Genomic DNA, 19,345 nt, shown 5'->3' with positions numbered 1-19,345 from the left:
GCAGGATGGGAACAGGTCATGAGATCTGTGCTTACATATAATGAGCGGCCCAAAGCCCTCACCTAAGGAGCAGGGAGGGGCTTTGGCGATTATCACATTCGGACCACAGTCCATTTCCCTGGCTGGAGAAGTGCATTGTGTGCCTCTATATTCCTCTTATGTTTTGGTGCAGGTTTAGAGGGTGAATTTCATCACAACAAAATAGGTGTCTGTCCATAAAGACTATAATGCAAGGAATAAAACACAAATTCAGATGAATAAAGAGCCTGAGTGTAACCCATGTCACTATAGAGGAGGCATATCCCTGAGTCTCCAAACCAGAAGGTTTTATTGCTATGGAGAAACATATTCTTCGTGATGAACACAGTCTCCAGAAGGACCTTGTCCTTTTATTCCTGATTATTTCTTAGTGAACTGTTTCCCAAGAAGAGCAGTTACCCTTAAGCTTCCTATTTACAGTGCCTGAAGTGTATGTACATGTTTGCACAGACCTTCACTGCTGAATTTTTCTTTCCTTAGAGAAAACTGCTGGGACTGATGCTCTGCTATTATTATAACTGTTCTCTCTACTCCTGACCTCTCCCAGCTGAGGGCAAAACATATTCTAATTTAACTTTGGCTAACAGTATGAACTTTGCAGAATATTTTGTTTCTTGAGTATTAAAGCCATGGCAATATCTAAGGATGCTAATAATGTACTAAACTACAAACCTGATATTATTTGCCAGCACGCTGAAGTGCTAGCAAAGCAAAATATTAAGTACTGGAATTAAAAAACAAAGCATATTCAGAATTCAGAGACTACTAATTGAGAGTCATTTTCCTTTCTCAATTCCACACTATTTCTTATCAAAGTATCTCTTCTGTGAGGCTATTTTTGACTGTAACTGCAATGATATTTTAAAGGGGCACACGTGAGTATAAATGTTTTTTATAAATTTCTAACTTGTGATACTAACAACTCTAGGTTATTAAAACTGAAACTAACCTATGCAGCATGGTTACCATTTATGCTGTGGATTTACTCTTTACAGTAGTTTACAGTACTTTATTTTACTTAACTTTACAGTAGTTACAGCTACAACTCCTGGTTCTCATACACTAGCACAATACTGTTGTGTTTGGGTTCAAAACACTCCAGGGGGATGTTTAAGTTTACTAAGTATATATAATTGATTTGCATCTCACTTATAAAATAATCTAATTTTGTCCTACATTATATGTGACAATGTTCCTTTGAGAATCCAGTATTTATGATTGTACACACACTTAAAACATATGTTGCACTTCTCTTATGCATCTAGGGGCAAAGCCTCCCTTCCAGAATACACTCCAGGCAGTAGCAGGTTCCCCATCCCATCCCAGCCCCACGCTCACTTCTACCATCGCCTGAGCTAACATGTACGTGGTCCTGACAAAACTGAACTCCACAATGCACATATCCTCTGCGTGGCCTCTACCCCACCATTAACACCAAGGAACTTCACCAGTTCTGCTGTGAGGGTCTGAAGGCATGAGGCAGGGGTCACATTGCACCTTAGGGTTCCATGGAGGACAGGAGAGAATTTGGCTCTTATCTACAACTGAGTTATACAGGAATTTGGAAATTTTCAAAAGTGATAATTTGAGAATCGTTAATAGGAGTCTCTGAACTGAAAATATTTGCTTTTCTAGCTGACAGGAAGCTTCACTAATTAACCTGGTCTTACGGCACTTAGCACTAACTGTTAGAACAAAACAGCAATGACTAATGCAGGCATGTTATTTAGGGATGAGGTGACACAGTACGATATTTAATCTCACCTTGAAAGTGACCTCTGTGGTGTCACAACAGTTTATATCAGCACCAAAGCTCTGCTGATTTGATCATAATTGCATTAATTAGAACTTAAATTAATACACTGAATTCCTGACTATCAATGCCACCTTTGCATCAAGAGTGCTGCACACGGTGCTCTGCTGAGCAATGCAAGTTGGACTAATATAGAAAGTCAGTGACAAAAGAAAAGCTCCACCTATGCTCAAATGTGCTGCAGATTTATAGCTATCTCTGTAAATTATGACTTCCAATTTCCACTTAAGTTCCCATACAAGTTAAAGGGGAAAACTTAAGGGGCCTATGGAAAGACATCAAACAGAGGTGGGCAAAAACTAGTTTCCTTCATGGCAAGTCTTCTTTGGCTCAGCCTTGCTCCCACCATAGTCAACGGGAGCAGGATTGGATCTCTTAAGAGGACAGCTTGCCTCTGTTGAAAGACATGGACTAGCCTAAACTGCCCATTAGTAAAACTCAACAAGTGAGAGCTGTACAACATGGCAAATTTAAAAGGCTATCCATTATAAGAGTATAGTACAGTGTGTAGTACAGATACAAATAAGGACATTGAAACTAATGATGAAAAACAAAGGATTTTGTGAACCCTCTGGATGAAGGAATACTGATATATATATGTGAGATGCTGCTATTATTTAGGAATATATTATTATATTAATATTCATAAAGATGAACAATAGAGAGATACTTACTGTAGCTTCACTGTTCACAAATCATAGTGAGGATCACAACCAGGATTAACAAAGAAACCGTAGATAAAAAATGGATAATGCTCTTTCAGAGTCCTTCTATGAGTTCTGCTATTTTCCACAAAGTCCATAAAGAAAATGAACTTTCTACCTTAGTCTGTTATAAAGAAGGGATCGACGCACTATGATACATTTCATGGCTGTCACACAATACACATGAAAAGTGACATTTTTAAAGTGTGAGAAAAAGCCTAGATACTTTTACAGTTTTTCAAACCAAATGGTCTGCAATTTGCAAATTAATCAACATCAGGTGAATCAGCCTGAGTTAACTCTGTCTCAGTCTGACCACCTAGCTAATTGTTCATAACTGCACTGAAATCAATCTGTAGGATTAAAAAAAATCTCCAAAATAGTCTCTTTTTGTTTGGGTTTCTACGAAAGAAAATGTTTAAAACCTGAACATCTGGATGAGTTCAGTGCAAAGAGATGAGTTTAATAAAAACTAGTTTTAGTTGTTCAAATCCTTCAAATATATAAAACCCAGCAAAAAGGGAATGAAGCGACACACACACACATTTCTGAGCTCTGATGACATCCAAATTACTTGGGGTCAGATCCTTAGATGCTGTAAACTGTCAGAGCTTCATTGACAATTTATTCCAGCTGAGGATCTGCCCTTGATATTTATTGACACAGTAACCAGGGATCTTATCAGACTCCCATTATTTGTGTGTGTGTGTTAGTGCAAGATATTACACATTATATAGTGTGAGTTTATGTATAATAACTTCATACCTTAGGTGCATAATGAAGTAAGAGACCAGAGGGTAAGTGTCTTCAGCTACCTGATAAATCTAAGTGTCTAGTGTAGCCACATTTCTTGAAATGTATTTCTGCTTTGATAGAAATGTTTTGCTAATGTATTTTATCAATTAACTAAATTCCTAGCCTGTGTAATTATATCTCATATCCATAGTCAGTGTCTCCATCAGCCAGATTCCACCTCAGATAACTCATATTTTATGAAGACATATGTCACAGCTACCCATGCAGCATTTATTCCCCTCTCTATCTTTCATTTTCTATTGCCCAATTCTGCTGTCCACATTCAAGCAAAACTGCTAATAAAGTCAATGGAAAGTTTGCTCAATTAAGGACAGCAGAATCTGACCCTGTATTTTTAGGTGAAAAGAGTAAATGCATACCATGCTGAGCTGACTGATACATAATCAGCAATAGTAATGTGAACACTACTTTGAGAGATTACATATGGTAATGGTGCCAAGCCAGAACTGCTGGCTGCATGCAAAGGTGCCTGCAATCTGGAATACAGTGAAAGGTACCATTTTCTATCTCTGTTGCTTGCTCTGTAATGCAAATTGAATGTTATCACTTACTGCACAGAGAAGCTGCTAAAAACTTTAAACAAGGATAATCAGAATGCAGTGAACCAGTATTTATGATTTGCTAAGATGAGAAAAATAGAGATCACTGCTGATAGCACAAAAGCAACAAAATATAAACACAAGATAGTCAACGCCCAATTAATTATAACACTTTCAAACAGCTCCAAACGTAAGCCTGGTAAAACACATTTCTCTACTATGGGTATATATTTTTTCACCCATTAAATCATTTCCAAGTCTTGTTAAAATAGAACACTATATCCTATTAGACTCTTTCTTCTCCTTCAAAGTTTGATGGAAATAAATACTTTTTCCACTTTTTTAATATATTAACTGTATTAGTATTTAATGACTACATGTGCCTGTAAAAGTACAGACTAATTACACTATCTCAAAACACAAGGACCATGCCATGAAAAGAAGCCAAAACCCTGCTCATACATAGCTACATACTACTGAGATGTATGTCACAACAAACTCTCCCCTGACAAGGTTATTCTAGAGTAAAGTTGTCTCCCCCTGGTGGATCTGTTACATAAGAATGACTCCATCAAGATTGCATAATAAAACCTCCCCTCCTCAGTGGATCTTTTATGGATAGAGTACTTCATTCATGTTGCTAGCAACATGCCATGCAAGTTTCCACTACAGCTCAACTGCAATGTTGACCCCCTTCTCACCAGGAGCAACTCCCCTGGACCTCTCCTCAGGAGAAATTAACTACTGTATGATTATGTGATATAACAAAATAGAATAGACCGAACCCTCAAACTCATTTTCCTTATCCTCATCCTCCTATTTGAATCATTTTCCAGATAAGAATGGTGAATGTGATGATGCTGTGAGCCATTCACTCCAAACAAATCAATATTATTACCTATTTAGGTGAACTGAAATACTTTTTTCCATGTAGGAGGAGTAAAGTCCCACTACTAAGGTCTGAGAGATTATGGAGCTATAAAACTATTTGCAGAATGACTCTTCTTCAAACACTTGATTAACTGTACCATCTCACTGATTTGTTTCATTATATATACAAACATCATTGTGATCCATGTAAATTAGTGGGTTGGTCATCATGTTCTCCTAGTGCTTCAACATAGGCCTAAGAACTCATAGATCTTGTTTGCCAGATTGGTTTTGGTATGGTACTTTTTTTCCCTTGGAAATACAAAATCTTTTGTGGTTTGAAATTTTTTTCAATTACTTCTGTGGCAGATCTCTCACATGTTATTGGTAGTAACCACTGTTGAGTCAGTACCGTGTAAAAAGCCTTTTAACGATCCAGAGTCATGTTCTCATGTTCACTTCAAAATAATCAGATGGTTAAATATTTATTTCTTGCAAGATTTAGAATACTGCTAGTCTTTCTGTTTTCATAAATTCTGTCCTACTCACATACAGGACAAGCTCGTAAAATATCAACTCTGCCATTTATTCCTAAGATTTGGTCGACATTTTGATAAATTAACAAAAAGTTACATTCCCCTGTCTGATGACTAGGCAGACAAAGCCTGATCCTGCTTCTAGGGAAGTCAATGGCAAAATCCCCATTGACTTCAGAGGTGCAAGATTGCCCCCGCAGAATTTATGAAAGGTGCTGCTTTGATAGTCTGTGGGATCACTGTTCTCTCTTTAGTCATGGAACAGGTACAGCACAGACAGAAGCAGTGAAAGCTTCTCCAGGCTGGCCTGCCAATGTGTCTCACTCTTGCTGTGAAGTATCAGCTTCTAGGAATAGCAGGGTGGTTGCTATTTCCCTCAGTCTTTGACCTCTCAGCAATAGCTGCCAACAAACAGTGATTTTGTGCCACTCCTGATAGTTTTCACGATGTAAACGACCGGCCACTAGGGAGATGTCCCACTCATTTCACAGTCATCAGGTGGCAATGATTTTCAACCACTGTTGGCCTGCGATGCTAACAGTGAAATGCCGAGAACCAGATCATGCGCCATCCAGCCTTTTTCACTATTTTTAAGAGCTCAGTTCAACCAAAAATATAAAGTGCAGAAGGCAGCTAAAGCTAAGAACACTGGCTCTGATGCCAGCTGGCAGAATCAAGGCAAAACGCATGAAAACAAAGACTAATAAGCAAAAAGTTACAAATCTTACGAGATGCTGAGAGGCTCATGCAAAGCAGTCTTCAAAGTGAATTGGAAACGAGATATTTTAGCCATATTCTCAGAAGTTGTGTGGCCGTCATATCTGAGTGGACCTGGAACTACTATTCTGTCTGTATATGAAATGAAAGAGGAACTTAGTAGGCAATCTGAGCATGGCAGGTGATAACTGAAATTTAGGGTATGTTTACGCTACCACTGGAGTTGTGACTGAAGCTCAGATTAGTGTAGCTGGTAACTTTAAACTAGCCAGCTCAGTTAACAAGAGCAGGGCAGGTATGGTGGTAGGGACTTCAGTGCAGGCTAGCAACATGAATACATACCCAGGCTTCCAGGCAGGCATCTACATTCCACGCTGAAACCTCTGCCACCACCTCTTCACTATTTTTAGTGTGTTAGGCTAGCTTGAAGCTTGTAAAGGTATTCCTACCTAAGATGCAATCACACCTTCAACTGCACTTTAGACATTCCCTGCGTGATATTTTGCTCAACAATGCTAAATGCCTTGATTTTCAGGCAAATATTCTCCCGGAGCATAAAGTGATTTACTTCAGTAGTAAACTAGTACGGGACCACTACTGCCAGTAGCCATACATACTGTAGTCTGTGACATTTTAATACTGTGGATAATTGTCAAATTTTATCCCTGAAGGGAAATGCCACTACAACCGCAAAATACAACCTTTATATGTGCCAATATATTTCTTTTGTATATTTCTTCTCCAGAGTCTAGATACCACAAGGGTCCTGACTCCACACCATGTGAAAACCACCCAGCCCTCTATGAAGGGTTCCAGGATCCACTCGCCCCAAAGATGGGCACTAAGGCCTGTCCTATGTGAGGGGCAGCAAGTTTGCCCACCATTGGTGATGGACACCAGAGTCCGTCCACCCTTAGCCAAAGAACACTCAAGTCTGACATCCCAGGCGCCAGGGTTACCGGTCAGCCCTCTCTAGGGTTTTGAATATCACCATCGGCAAATCTTAAGGGAAGGAATGCCCAAAATGGGTGAAAGGCACCAGAGTTTGCTCACCTGAGATCAAAGGGCATCAATGTACATAATGAGAGAGAAGCACCACAGTCAGCATTGCCTCCAAGTTGAAGACCGTGGTCGACAACTTCACTCCTCCTCTGGCACAATGGACCTTTCTACAATAAAGGGGAAGCTCATCTGTGCTTTCTGGGGGGCCAGTCCAAGACTGTGGCATGAACTCTTACAGAAAGCAAAGGCCACCACAAACCGCACCACCTTCCACTCTAAGTCAAGACCCTTTTCTTTGACCTCGGCATCTCTAACATAAACCTATAGCAATGTTTGTATATATTAAAAAACAAACAAACCCAAAAATAAAGCCCTCAGGGGGTGGGGGGGGGTGGGGGGGAAGAGAACAAACACATAACAGATGTGCAGCCACCCTGCTTATTGCACTACTGGAAGGGGCTCAGATACTATAGTAATGAGTGCAGCATACCAACCAGAACAGAGCAGAGGAGAGTGGAATAGGAGGACAGGCACAAGTCCAGAAGCAATGAAAACACTGGTGTGCCAACATAAATTAAGGGATAAGGGTGCCCGTCATAGCCCCCCCATAGAACAAGCAGAAAAAAATAACATTTCTGCCACTGCCTCCCATAAAGCCAGGGGCACTAGAGTCATACCAGGGCAAGGGCTGCCAGAGTCACAGCCACCCCATGGACCAGGAGTACTAGGACCACAGTCCCACCCCTCTCCAGGGTGAGAGGTGCCAGGTCCACGGCCCATTTACACGTCTGATCCAACCAGTCAGGACCTGACAAAGCTTCTGCTGGGGTTCTTGAGAGCAGGCCCTGAGCCGGGAGGAACCGTGCGGGAGGCACACAAATGGCTTAGGGTGCTCTGGCTGGTGGCCAGACTTGGACCTCATCCCCCTGCCCTTGCGTCCGGGCCGGCGTCCCATCTCCTCACCTTGTGGTCCATGACACTGATGTAGCCCTCCAGGAGCCCAGCCCCCACAGGGGGCCTCGGGCGCTGCTGGCTGCTGCGGCGGCTGCTCTCCGGCTTCCCACCGGCCACCACCTGCTGCTGGCTCGGCTCTTTCTGGCCCCGGCCGCCGCCGATGCTGCTGTAGATGAGCAACAAGCTGGTGCACATGGTGGTGAGCACTAGACACACAGCCAGCCCATGGCGCTGCAAAGGGGACACAGAGACACTGAGCCGGCCACGGGGCACAGACCCACGGGGAGGGGGCACCCCCCGGCAGAGGGATGGTGCTGATCCTAAAGGGGGAGGGCCCCGTTCAAACCCCGCCCGGGGTGGGAGAGAAATGGCAATCCTGGAAGGAGGGGAACGGCTCGAATCCCGAGCGGGGGCGACGGGCTGAAGTCTGGGTCTCCTGCTCCGCGCGCGCACACACACACAACACACACACACACACACACCCAAGCATTGCACAGACCCTGCCCCCTGCAGCGACCTATTTGCCTCTCTCCCTATGGCACCAGGCTGCCCGCAGCTGGCTCCATCGCAGCGAAGGTGGGGCTGGGGCTTCCTTCCAGTTCGTTTCACTTGGGGGGGGGGGGGGACCGTGTCCTCCCAAAGGGGCGCTGGGGTGGGAGGAAGGGTGTAGCTGAGCGGGGCCAAGTGTGTGTTTGTTTGTGTGTTTGTTTATTTGGGAGCGATCACGGCGCCTTTCCACGGGCAGCTCCTGCAAGTTGGACACCACCAGAGACCAGGCAAAAGTGCGGCAAGAGAACTCCAATCGCCTCCCCCTGCCCCTCGAGCCACCTCCCTCGCCTCGCCACCCCGCCTCGCTCAGCCCCGGCTTCCTCTCTTCCTTCCGCCCCTGTCCCCCTCTCCTTCCCTCCTGCCTCCCTTGCCCACGCTTCCCCTCCTCCCTCCGCTCCCTTCCCCGTGCATTCACTCCCCTCTAGCCATGGCATTCGTGCATTTTAACGACTGTTCGGAATTGTTGCACTAGCCAAGTTACATCCAGACTCATCCTTTAAGCCGATCTGGTTTCTACCCGCTCTAAATAATAGCACAGCCCACGGATACAAGAAAAGCAGGTGGAAAGTTCTCTTCCTCCTCCTCCTCCTCGGTTTTGTTCCCCGTAGTAAAACATAACAAAAGAGAAGATGCCAGCCGTGGAAAGGCTGGAGCATATGTCTGATGCCCTGGCCAGCCCCGCTCCACTGCCCTCGTCCTCTCCCCCAGCAGGGCTGCTTTCGCTGGGTCCCCGGGTGACCTGGGATAATCAGGTCCAACCATTGACTTACCATCAGGGTCTTCATTTTGTGCACCTCTTTGTACCGAATCCTCAGGCTTGCGCATCTGGGGCCACTTTCCCCTCTAGGGTTTCCATTGCGAGGAAGCCAGTGACATGTTTTTTGCCGGGGATCAGGCTGGAGCGAGAGAGAGAGACGCCCGAGCACGAGCCGGGGCTGTTGGGGAAAGCACAGCTATTGCAGAGATTAGAGACAGAATTAAAACTGGACTGGACCCTCTTAGTCTCTCAGTGATCTACACAACTGCCGCCGTCTGCTGGGTCCTAAACTACTCCGGCTCCTTCCTCGTCTCCAGCACACAGGCAGGTTCAGGGTATGTGGAAGTTAACTTATGTCTTCCTTGAGGTCCTATTATTCCTCAGAAAGAAACCTAATCTCAGTACAGTAGTTCTCCTCTTCTGCAAGAGAACAGCAGAGAGGGGTAGAGATACACTCTACAGAACTACCGTCATCTGCACAACGTCATATTTCATCAGAGTGTAGGATTCTGATCCACATACATGATCCGCTTTCAAACTACAATAGCATTATATCGGTGCCGGCTGACACTAGCTTTGCCTTTAAAAAAAAAATCCTGCTTTTAACACAAGGACACAATCTTCAACCTAAGTTATTTCCATTTTGCCTAGAGGAAAATTCATCACTCTGTAAGCATTAACTGGGTTTTCTGAGCCTTGTGGTTTTCAGGCAACAATTTTTCATCTAAATTATTTTCATTCTTTTCTTTGTAAAAAATTTAACATCCTCCATTCCTAGTACAGTATTAACTAAACTTTTAGAGTCTCCTGCTTCTTATGCAATCCTTCTTACCTAACAATCCTTCATAATAAGTTTTAAAATATTTAAACACACACTGTTCTCATTAGTAAGTGGACCTGTAGTTTCTTGTACTCTTTCTCCTAATGCCATCTTTCTGGTTGCTGAAGATTAAAGTCATTCTACTCTCATTTTATGAATAGTCCTATGGAGTCCTTTACTGTATCCTTCTTTGATTTTGCTGTATTAATGATGCATAGTTCAACTGTGAAAACTTTAATAAAGCAACTTAAATCACATGGATTTCTTGCTCTAGGAATTCCATCTGTGCCCCTTCAAAACAACCCATTTTCGTTTTGGTTTCTTATGAACTTATTAAAATGAGAATATAGTATTTTGAAAAAAATTATGTCTTAATTATTAACATATTTCTCTTGAAATTATTCATCAAAAATAATAGTTCTAATATATAGCTTCACATCTAACCTATAGCAATATAGCATTAAAGACTACATTAAAGAGAAAATGATCAACAGGGTAGCTCAACCATGTTCACAATAATGTCACTGAAATCTATTTTTCATCTTTACTAATTCATTGGTAGACTAACAGTGGCACAAATGACATCTCTAGCTATGGCCCAGCATTCAGCATTTACTGCTTTTTAAGAAAGCAGAACTTCTTAGCAGAAACAAAAATGTATGCTACATCAGAGGAGATGGCAGTAAACATACATTGTCATTTCGAAGAAGATTGCTGGCATGGCAAGCAGACTTGCTATTTATTCCATTTGTGGTTTAGATTAGAATAGTACCAGTTGTTAAAACAGAAGCAGCAGTATAAAACTAATCTTATCAGGTCTTGGTAATTCTTTATTATGTGGTTGCACTTGACACTCAAATTAGTGAAACAAAGGGCCAACTTGATGAATCATTGAAAGCAAATTATCGGCGGATTTCCAAGGCTTCCTGCAAAAGACTACAAAAGGCAGCTCATGCATTGTACTGTGCTATTTCTCAACTATCAGCAAGCAGGTTGCTGATAACTGACAACACTCCTTTAATATATTTTACCATGCCCAATTGAAGCATCTTATTTATAATGATTTAGGCTCATGGCTGTATGTTAGACATCTGTGACACAGTATTCTGACCAAATTCATTAAACTTATAGTTTTGGATAGTAGCTGGACTGGTAGCTGAATATATTGATAGACTAGCCAGGCTAACTTTTCTAATTTAATGCTGAGCTGGCCTTGAATATTGTCCAGTGTTCTGATTCTTAGATATTTAATTAGATTGCCATCATGGTCACAGACACTAATCTTGGCAGTCAAATGGGCAGCGACACAAATAGTGTAGTGTAAAATAAATTCTGCAGTCGTTTTTATATGTAAGCATGGTTTGTCCAGGGAACATTATAAGTCAACTGGAAAACAGCCCAGATACTTAATTTAATTTTAAATTCCCATAAATTAATCATTTTAGCTTTGTGGGATTTTATGTTTAAGAGAATGTATTTGTGTCTACATATATTCATAGATATATGCACACACACATTAAATTTAATAATTAGACTTACACGAAGTAGACGAATATGGGCTGAGTTCATAAACACTTAATCAACTTGGAATAAAGCATAGTTTAAAGTTCAGCTGATTCGCCTGATTCAATATAAAGTGATTCATATAGTCATAATTTCTTTTTAAAATGACAGAGGTACTGAAATGGATTTCTGATTATTCTGAATTTTGCCACAGTCCCCTGTTTACACTAAGCATTAGAGGAACTGTGTTTTATCAGTGAACAATCTTGTTTGCTGCTTTTGGAGGATATGTTTCACCAAGGTCCAAGTCAGTAATAGTCAGTCTGAAGCACCAGACCAGAGTCACATATATTTCATCATCCTGCATATGTCTCTTTCGATGCGTTTCTATTTCTGTACTCATATAGTCCCCATCACTATGGGATCAAGGGGGTTAAAGGAGATTGAAACAGAAGGGGGTGCTCTTACCACACAAGCCAAGAAAGAGGGAGAACTATGGGTAAGCTCTGCTCTGTCAGGCCTGGGAGAGAAGGGGGGGGCTTTGTCCCCTCACCCCCTTACACACACCCACACTCTCTTTACTTTAACCCCTCGTGGTATCTGAGTTAGGAGTTGCATGATGTCCTGAGCTGCATGAAGTGAAAGCAGGGAAGGCAGGAGAAGAAAATGGCAAATGAAAACAGACAGACTAAGAAACACGTGTAGGTAGCAGTGACACAGACAGAAGCAAACTTCTCAAAACCAGTAACCAACTTGAAAATGCCAGAGAATTCTCACTGATGATAGCTAAAAAAACTCCTGCTCATAGTGTAACCTTTACTTAGCTTTTTGGATAAATGCATTAACTATTACCTATACATTTGTTACACAGCAAAGACCACATTGTGGCGGCCCTGGAGTCAGTGCTATGGAGGAAGAACCTCTTTTCCTTCCTCCCCACAAGCAGTAGGGAGCTATTGCTTACACACCCTGAGTGCAAGTTGTGGGCATGGCAATGGTTATCATCGCTGCTGGTGCCCAAATAAATATCTTATGGACCGAGACCATGACATTGCCAGTAAGCATACTGCCTAGAACCTGGAGGCCAGCACTGGCAAGAGCAGATGCTACTTCCATTGTGTACCTATAGCAAATGCCACTTCTGATCATGCAGCCCCTCCATTCCTTTCACAATACCCTGGAGGCATTCTGTCTATGCCTGCCCTCCATACGGAGAATGCCTCCAAGCCATTGCCACACAGCTGCTCACACATGCCTTAATCTCAACAAAGCCAGCACCTAGCTTTAAATCTTTAATTATTTTGTGGCTCTCTGTGATGTGCCTTTGATGCCAATGTGGTTCTTTTGCTGTAAAAGAGTGAGTGCTGCTGGGCTAGAAGATGAAGAAGTAATTCTGGTTGCTGTGTGGCAGTCAGAAAGTAAAGTTCTTGTTTGTCTAGTATCATCACAAAGGAGAGAGAGAGAGGGAGAAAATACATCATCAGTCAGAATGCTTTAGGTGAGTTCTGGAGGTCATTCAGAAGGCGTGATGAAAACACCTTTATACCACACCATGATGTATTCGGTAAATGCTATGTATTTTACAGAAAAATGAATCATAAAGACAATTTAGATATAATTTTTTTAAACTATGGGGACTGATTTTGCATCTTTATGGCCCTAAAGTCAGGTCCCATATGGAGCTGAGAGTGAGAGAAAATGTTTTCCTCCACATGCAAAATACCTTTAAAATTACCTAAAATTGTTTTTTCTTTAAAGTTTGATATTTTGAGCACTTCCAGGGCTAGAAGCAAGTTATGTGGTTCTATTGAAGCTAGGATTTTTTTCCTCTACAAGGATAAAATCTTGGCCCCATGGAAAGCAATGGTAAAACTCCCATTCACTTCATTAAGGCCAGGATTTCACCCCAAGAGTATAAAGCTTCTATATCCAGTTCTGCAGGTTATTGAGATATCATGTCTTAAAGAGTTTGTCACTGGTGTAGGATTGAATACTGCCTGTCCTTGGCCTCAGGCCAGCGGAAATTGGGGGATGATTGGAAATTCCACATTTCATGGGGAAGAAGAAAATCTTTTTCTGATGAGTCGATTTAAAAAATTGTGGCTGTTTGAAGGCATTCTGGGTATTGGAAAGGGTGGGTGTTAATCCACTGAGGGAAGTTGATTAATGGACAGAAGGGTAGTCAAAGCTGCATGATAAATGTAATCCATCACATTGCTATTACCTCCCCATATGTTTTATTATGTATGTATATATAAAGTTTTTAACATTTTTTCCCCACAGAGAAAAAGAGCCTGGTGGAACTAGTTTTGAATTGCAAACACTACCAATGGAAAACACTCAGCAGCCAACATGGTAATGAGCGCGTGCTATAGATTTTTCAAACTGCCCAGTGAGTCATGAAATGCTTTTCAAAATTGGAGATGTGCATCAAGGACTGGTCAAAAAAGAAGGTAGAAACAATATTATGGATCAGTCAATACTATCTCCCTTTTATGAAATCAGACTGCCTTTGAACTTCTGACAGAAGCAAACAGTGATAGATGCATAAAAAATGAAATATTGCATGGAAATAGAAGTGCATATGAAAACACCGGGAAAAAATACTGAGGTAAGATCTGCTGAATCTGCTGTTTTATTCATATCTATTTCTAGGTTCTCTCCCCAATCTGGGAAGCATAAATAAAGGTAAAGGATATTTCAGAACCAATTTTTCTAGCACTACAGAAGAGGTACTTACGAGTCATAAGGCCATATGTGAAATACTGTGCTTAGTTCTGATCACCTTCGGGGGAAAAAAAACATTGTAGAAATAGACAAGGCTCAAGGTAGGATGAACAAAATGATACAGGAACATGAGGTAGTTTATACATGTAAATTGCTAGAGGTTGATATTCTTATATTCTTTAGACATGAGGAAATTAAGAAGGGAAATCACAGAGATACAGTATACAGTACCAGCTTTGGAAGAGAATAGACACATCAAGCTAGACAGTCCAAGGTTTTTTCAAGCTACTGTCTGTTACAAAAGCAAGGGAAGGAAGAAATGCATAATTTTCTATACACCGCATGAATTTAACATATGGAATAATGTAATTGGGGAAATTAGTTTAATTACTAGAGTTTTGTAAGAGGTTGGACAAGTGTTTACTGAATATTCTGGGTGTGTTTTTTGATCTAATACAAAAGGCAATATCAATAAGATTTTTAGCCTCCTTCCAGTAGAGTGTAACATCCAATATGCATATGTTTTCTCTTCCGTTTCTTAGAACCAGTGCAGAGAACTCTCTGTACCAATATGAAGTCAAAGCATTAGGCTGGGAGGAAATATTAAACTTTATAAAAAAATTATCAGTTACAAAAATAAGATAACCTAACGAATATACAGGAATCAAGCATTAATAAACAGTACAAAAGGATTGATGGATAAGTACTCATTATGGTTGGTTTTCAGTGCTTCATGTATTATTAGATAGTCAGTTGGGAACCTTCCTGCTGTTACTTACATACCAAAGCACAAAACAGTACTTCTGATGACAGGTTGAACAACTACTATGACAAGTGGATCTGTTACTATGAAACAGAAATGCATGAATTTTGGATTTCTCTATCTCGTGTTTTGGCAGAAAACTAGTATTCTTAACTAGGGGTTTATCCAAGCTGTCCTCATCATTTGTAGGTGATAGCCTTAGTATAACTTACGTCCCTCCTATGTTTGTTTGCTCAGACCTGAAGAAGAGCCTTGTGTAAGTTTGAAAGCTTGTGTTTTTCACAAACAGAAGTTAGTCCAATAAAAAATATTACTTCATCCACCTTTTCTCTCTGGTAAAAGATAGTACATCTCAGATTCTAGGCTATGCAGTAATTTAATGTTTCATATTTCAGGTTTATAAGATAAAGTAGACAATACATTTAATTCATAGAGTGCCAGGCTGAAATTATTTACTGGTCTTCTCCATATATTCATAAATCTCAAACTGTATTTCCCCAGCATACTCCAAATACAGTTATCCCAATGGGTACGGCTGTTCTTGGGAATATGGGCTTGATTCTGCAAGTGTTCAGGGGTGTCAACAGAAGTTGATGGCACTCAGCATCTTTTCAGGATTGGGCTCTTAATGCATCAAAGTGGGGGTGCTTGTTAGAGATACAATGTTGGGTGCCACAATCCATAGCCATTCATCAGGGGTAGCTTTGTCCTAGGAGACATTATAGGGAATGAGCGCTATGGTGTGATAATACAAAGATATAGAGAAAGAAGCCATTTTTATATATTTTTATTTAACCCACATCTGAGGGTAGAATGTGGCCTTAAGAATGTCACGTAAAATGCTTTACAGAATCATATTAACACCTCACCCATTTTCCTTTTACAGTCCTCATTCTCTGAACCCTAACTTCTTACTAGCCTGACTAGTTCTAAGATATTAGCATGAGTCAGATGAGTAAGAAAGTGCATGATAAGATCCCAAACTGGTAGGAGAGTTTCTTTCTTGCAATGCAAATCTAATCAAACCCCTCAATCCAGCTGTCATGATAAATGGATTGTTTTCTTTCTGGTGTAGTATAATTCTTTTGTCTATTACCATGATGAGCCTACTGAAACATTTCTGCCAGTTTATTGATATTCATCAGTTTCAAATCAACATGCAATTAGATTGCTTCCGCTGCCTGATGTGGAGTGGATGTCACTTGGCACCTACAGGTATCTTGTAAGATTATGATAGATCAACTCTATATATTGGTATAGAACCCTTTTTTTCTCTCTGACTGTTCAGGGCAAAAGGACCAAGTCCATCTGGATACCTCCCCCACCCCAACAATTCTTTGCATTCAGTTATGGAAACCTTTTCAAAATCTCAGTGTTTTTCCTGGTCACTGTTAAATACTTTATTCAGATTGACCATTACATATTTATTCTATACATAGTACAACAGAAGCATTTGCCTGGAATGCACCAACACTAATTTTGCTACAGAATTTGCATTTCCTTCTGATGGTCTCCTTTGTGAGAATTCTCTTTGTCCCTTTGCTTGGTGAGTCATAATCTGTCCTGGGTCTAGAATATTATAATCAAGTGGTCATGTTTATGTAATTGTTTTATTTTGTCCTCTTTGCTCTTTGTTGAAGTTTAGAAGGGCCACTTTAGAACTCTTTGTTTTCTCGACAGTATTTTACATTTGTGTTGCAATATATGCTTTATTTACCAGTAGTCACAACAAAAAACCGTTCTGTGGAGTCTGTTCAGTTTTTCTTTTGATTAGTACTTAAAGTAGGCCAGTATAAGCTCAAATGAATGAAGCCCTAGATCATTTATGATTTAGGCCTCACATTCAGATGAGGGAGAAATGATGTTAGTGTGACACAACTTGTTGCTCATTGTATACATTTCCTTTGCTCAAACTCCCACTCATTCATCTCCGTCACATACCCAGATCACACTGGACCAACCCTCACATATACATGCTGGATTTTTGGTGGGTTTCAGTTTCTCTCTGCTGGTAAACAAGAGCTCCTCTGAAGCCTGGTAACATCATTTTGAGAGCGTGCAGAGCTTGGAATCCGAGTGACTGGCTTGTTAGCGAGGTTGCTGGTATGATGAGAGACTAGAAGCACATATTCCAAGGACTTGCAAATACTGGAAAGGAGTTAGGATTGGCCAGGAGAGTAAGGATTCTAGCATTTAAACCAGCCTTTAACTTAGGCATGAAGCGTTAGTCTAAAATGACTTCTGAGTCACTCAATGTTTGATCAGCCAGTGAGCTTGTCCTGAAGATTTCATATTTATAACTTGCTATCCTACTGGTGGGAGGGTATTTTCTCCTCAAGCAGAGAGGTGGAACCAGCTACCACTCCTGTTTGTGTAGATTAATCAATCTTGCTTAATCAAAGAAACTGATACATTTTCTAATTTGCCTTAAGACTCTTAAATAATTTTACTCCAAATAGTTGTAATCTTCAAAGTATTGTCTAAACATTAACTAATCCTCACAGCACCCCCGGGAGAAAGCTACATGTTTTCATCCCAAATTTACAGAGAGGAAACTTGGACAGAAAAAGTAAGGCCCACATTTTCAGAAATGCTGCTCCCTTGCAACTCTAACTGCAATCTCTCAAAGTTGTGACTACTTAGTAATTCTGACAATCAAACCATCAGAAACTAACATTGGGAACCCAAAACAAGAGGCCTGGTTTGGAAATCAGGCCCCAACTGACTTTTAGAGGAAGGAGAGTGGCAGCCTTTCAGTCCTGTGTTCAGACCACATCTCTCATTTCAACCTGATAGAATAGAGGTGGGAAACCTTTCAGGGAAAATTAGGGCTTCAGTGAATGAGCAATGAAACACTCTCTCTTACAAAAATACTTGCCTCGAAGCTTATTGGGATATCTGATGCTGTCCTAGTTGTGATAGCTGCACATTTCCACATTTCCCGAGTCACAAAACCTCCCAGCCTCTACTGACTTACCATCAACTCCAGCTTAACACAGCCAAAGGCATTGAGATCAATAGGCCAGCAGAAGAAAATATCCACTGTTCTCATCTCCGTCCCTACCAAACACACAGCCAATTAGTGGGAAAGTTTGTTGACTGCTGCCTGAATCTTGTACCTCTTTGCTATCTCCACTGTCTCCTCCCCAATTCTCCATCTCCATAACAGCACCTACCAATTCAGGTACATTTTCTCATGGAAATCACCTCCTTTGCCGGTACCAGGTGGGAAGTGGCTTGCACAACTTCCGCTGCCTACCCCAACCTTGCTACATAGCTCCCTGTACAGTTTGGCTACAGCAATTACCTTAACTGATCCCCAGTAACACATTGTGCTATCTGAAACAACTAGCTTCTCAATAACACTTTCCTGGGGCACAATCAACCACCCTATATGAGAGTCAGCATAGAACTACCCTCTTCCTATACTTCCAACAGTGAGGTTTTCTGGTTATAGGCCATAGTTCTTAAGCGGCCTATCACTTGAAAGTCTGTTCAATTTCCCTATGTTATTGTTCACTCCCCGCAATTGCTCAGAGGATTAAGTAGGACCATTGCCTTATTCCTGACCCTTCAGATACTTCCTTCCTGAACAAGCTGTCATGCTAAATCAGCGTATGTAATACTCTGTGTGTGTATACGCATGCGAGTGAGATTGCAAGGCTCCTAGATTAATAGAAAATGTAGCACCAGAAGTTCTAGTTTCACAGCCAGGGTATTAGTCACTGAAGAAGAAAGAGTGCCCCCATTTGCAGCTTCCCGTATTTTAGGATGGGATGGAAAGGAAAGGATTAAGGACTGGAGAGAGCATATGAAGCAAGTAGGGATATAGTGCATGATGATAAGCACTTTGAGGGGTATGCCAGGGATAAACAAGGTCTTAGACATCATCACAGAGGGCCAAGAGGCCAAAAAAGATATTTATAAAAGTATTAAGTCTGAGCTGCACAATTTCACTCTCACAGGCAGAAAAGAAAAGCTTTGGGGCCTAAAGCCTGCCCGGGGCTGCTGAAATTTCAAACCAGCTAATCGGGACTTAGTAAGAAAGTAGAGGGCTGCATGCAGAGAAGCTCTGGCATGCTGTGTACACTCACTGACAGAACTGACAGTGGGAAATTTTGGTGCCAGCAGGAATATCACACCTTCAAAATATATAGCTAGTTTAAAGGGAGATGACTGGTTGCTCTGCAACCCTGCGTGGAGTCCAGGGGCCCTCAGACCCACAAGATGGAGACC

The 19,345-nt window shown here is 41.4% G+C and overlaps 1 protein-coding gene across 3 annotated transcripts in view; it reads right to left on the bottom strand.

Annotated features, from left to right (window-relative positions):
- ST6GALNAC5 (ST6 N-acetylgalactosaminide alpha-2,6-sialyltransferase 5) overlaps nt 1-9,563 on the bottom strand; it is an 89,995-nt gene extending 80,432 nt beyond the window's left edge. For all 3 annotated transcript variants that reach the window (XR_010922653.1, XM_067563326.1, XM_067563327.1), the window contains exons 1-2: nt 9,310-9,563; nt 8,000-8,221 (exon numbers count right to left, since the gene is read on the bottom strand). Coding sequence is in view for 2 of the 3 variants with exons in the window: in XM_067563326.1 (XP_067419427.1) it covers nt 8,000-8,221; nt 9,310-9,324 (237 nt within the window). In the remaining variant the exon portion in view is untranslated. The remainder of the gene's footprint in view (nt 1-7,999; nt 8,222-9,309) is intronic.
- Nucleotides 9,564-19,345: the final 9,782 nt, after the last annotated feature.

The sequence above is a fragment of the Emydura macquarii genome, unplaced genomic scaffold (genome assembly GCF_026122565.2).
Source record: "Emydura macquarii macquarii isolate MOO-44397 ecotype Brisbane River unplaced genomic scaffold, CSIRO-AGI_Emac_v2 contig_2481, whole genome shotgun sequence".
Lineage (NCBI taxonomy): Eukaryota > Metazoa > Chordata > Testudines > Chelidae > Emydura > Emydura macquarii.
Note: the sequence above shows the minus strand (reverse complement) of the source record. Positions and strands in the feature narration are given on the sequence as shown.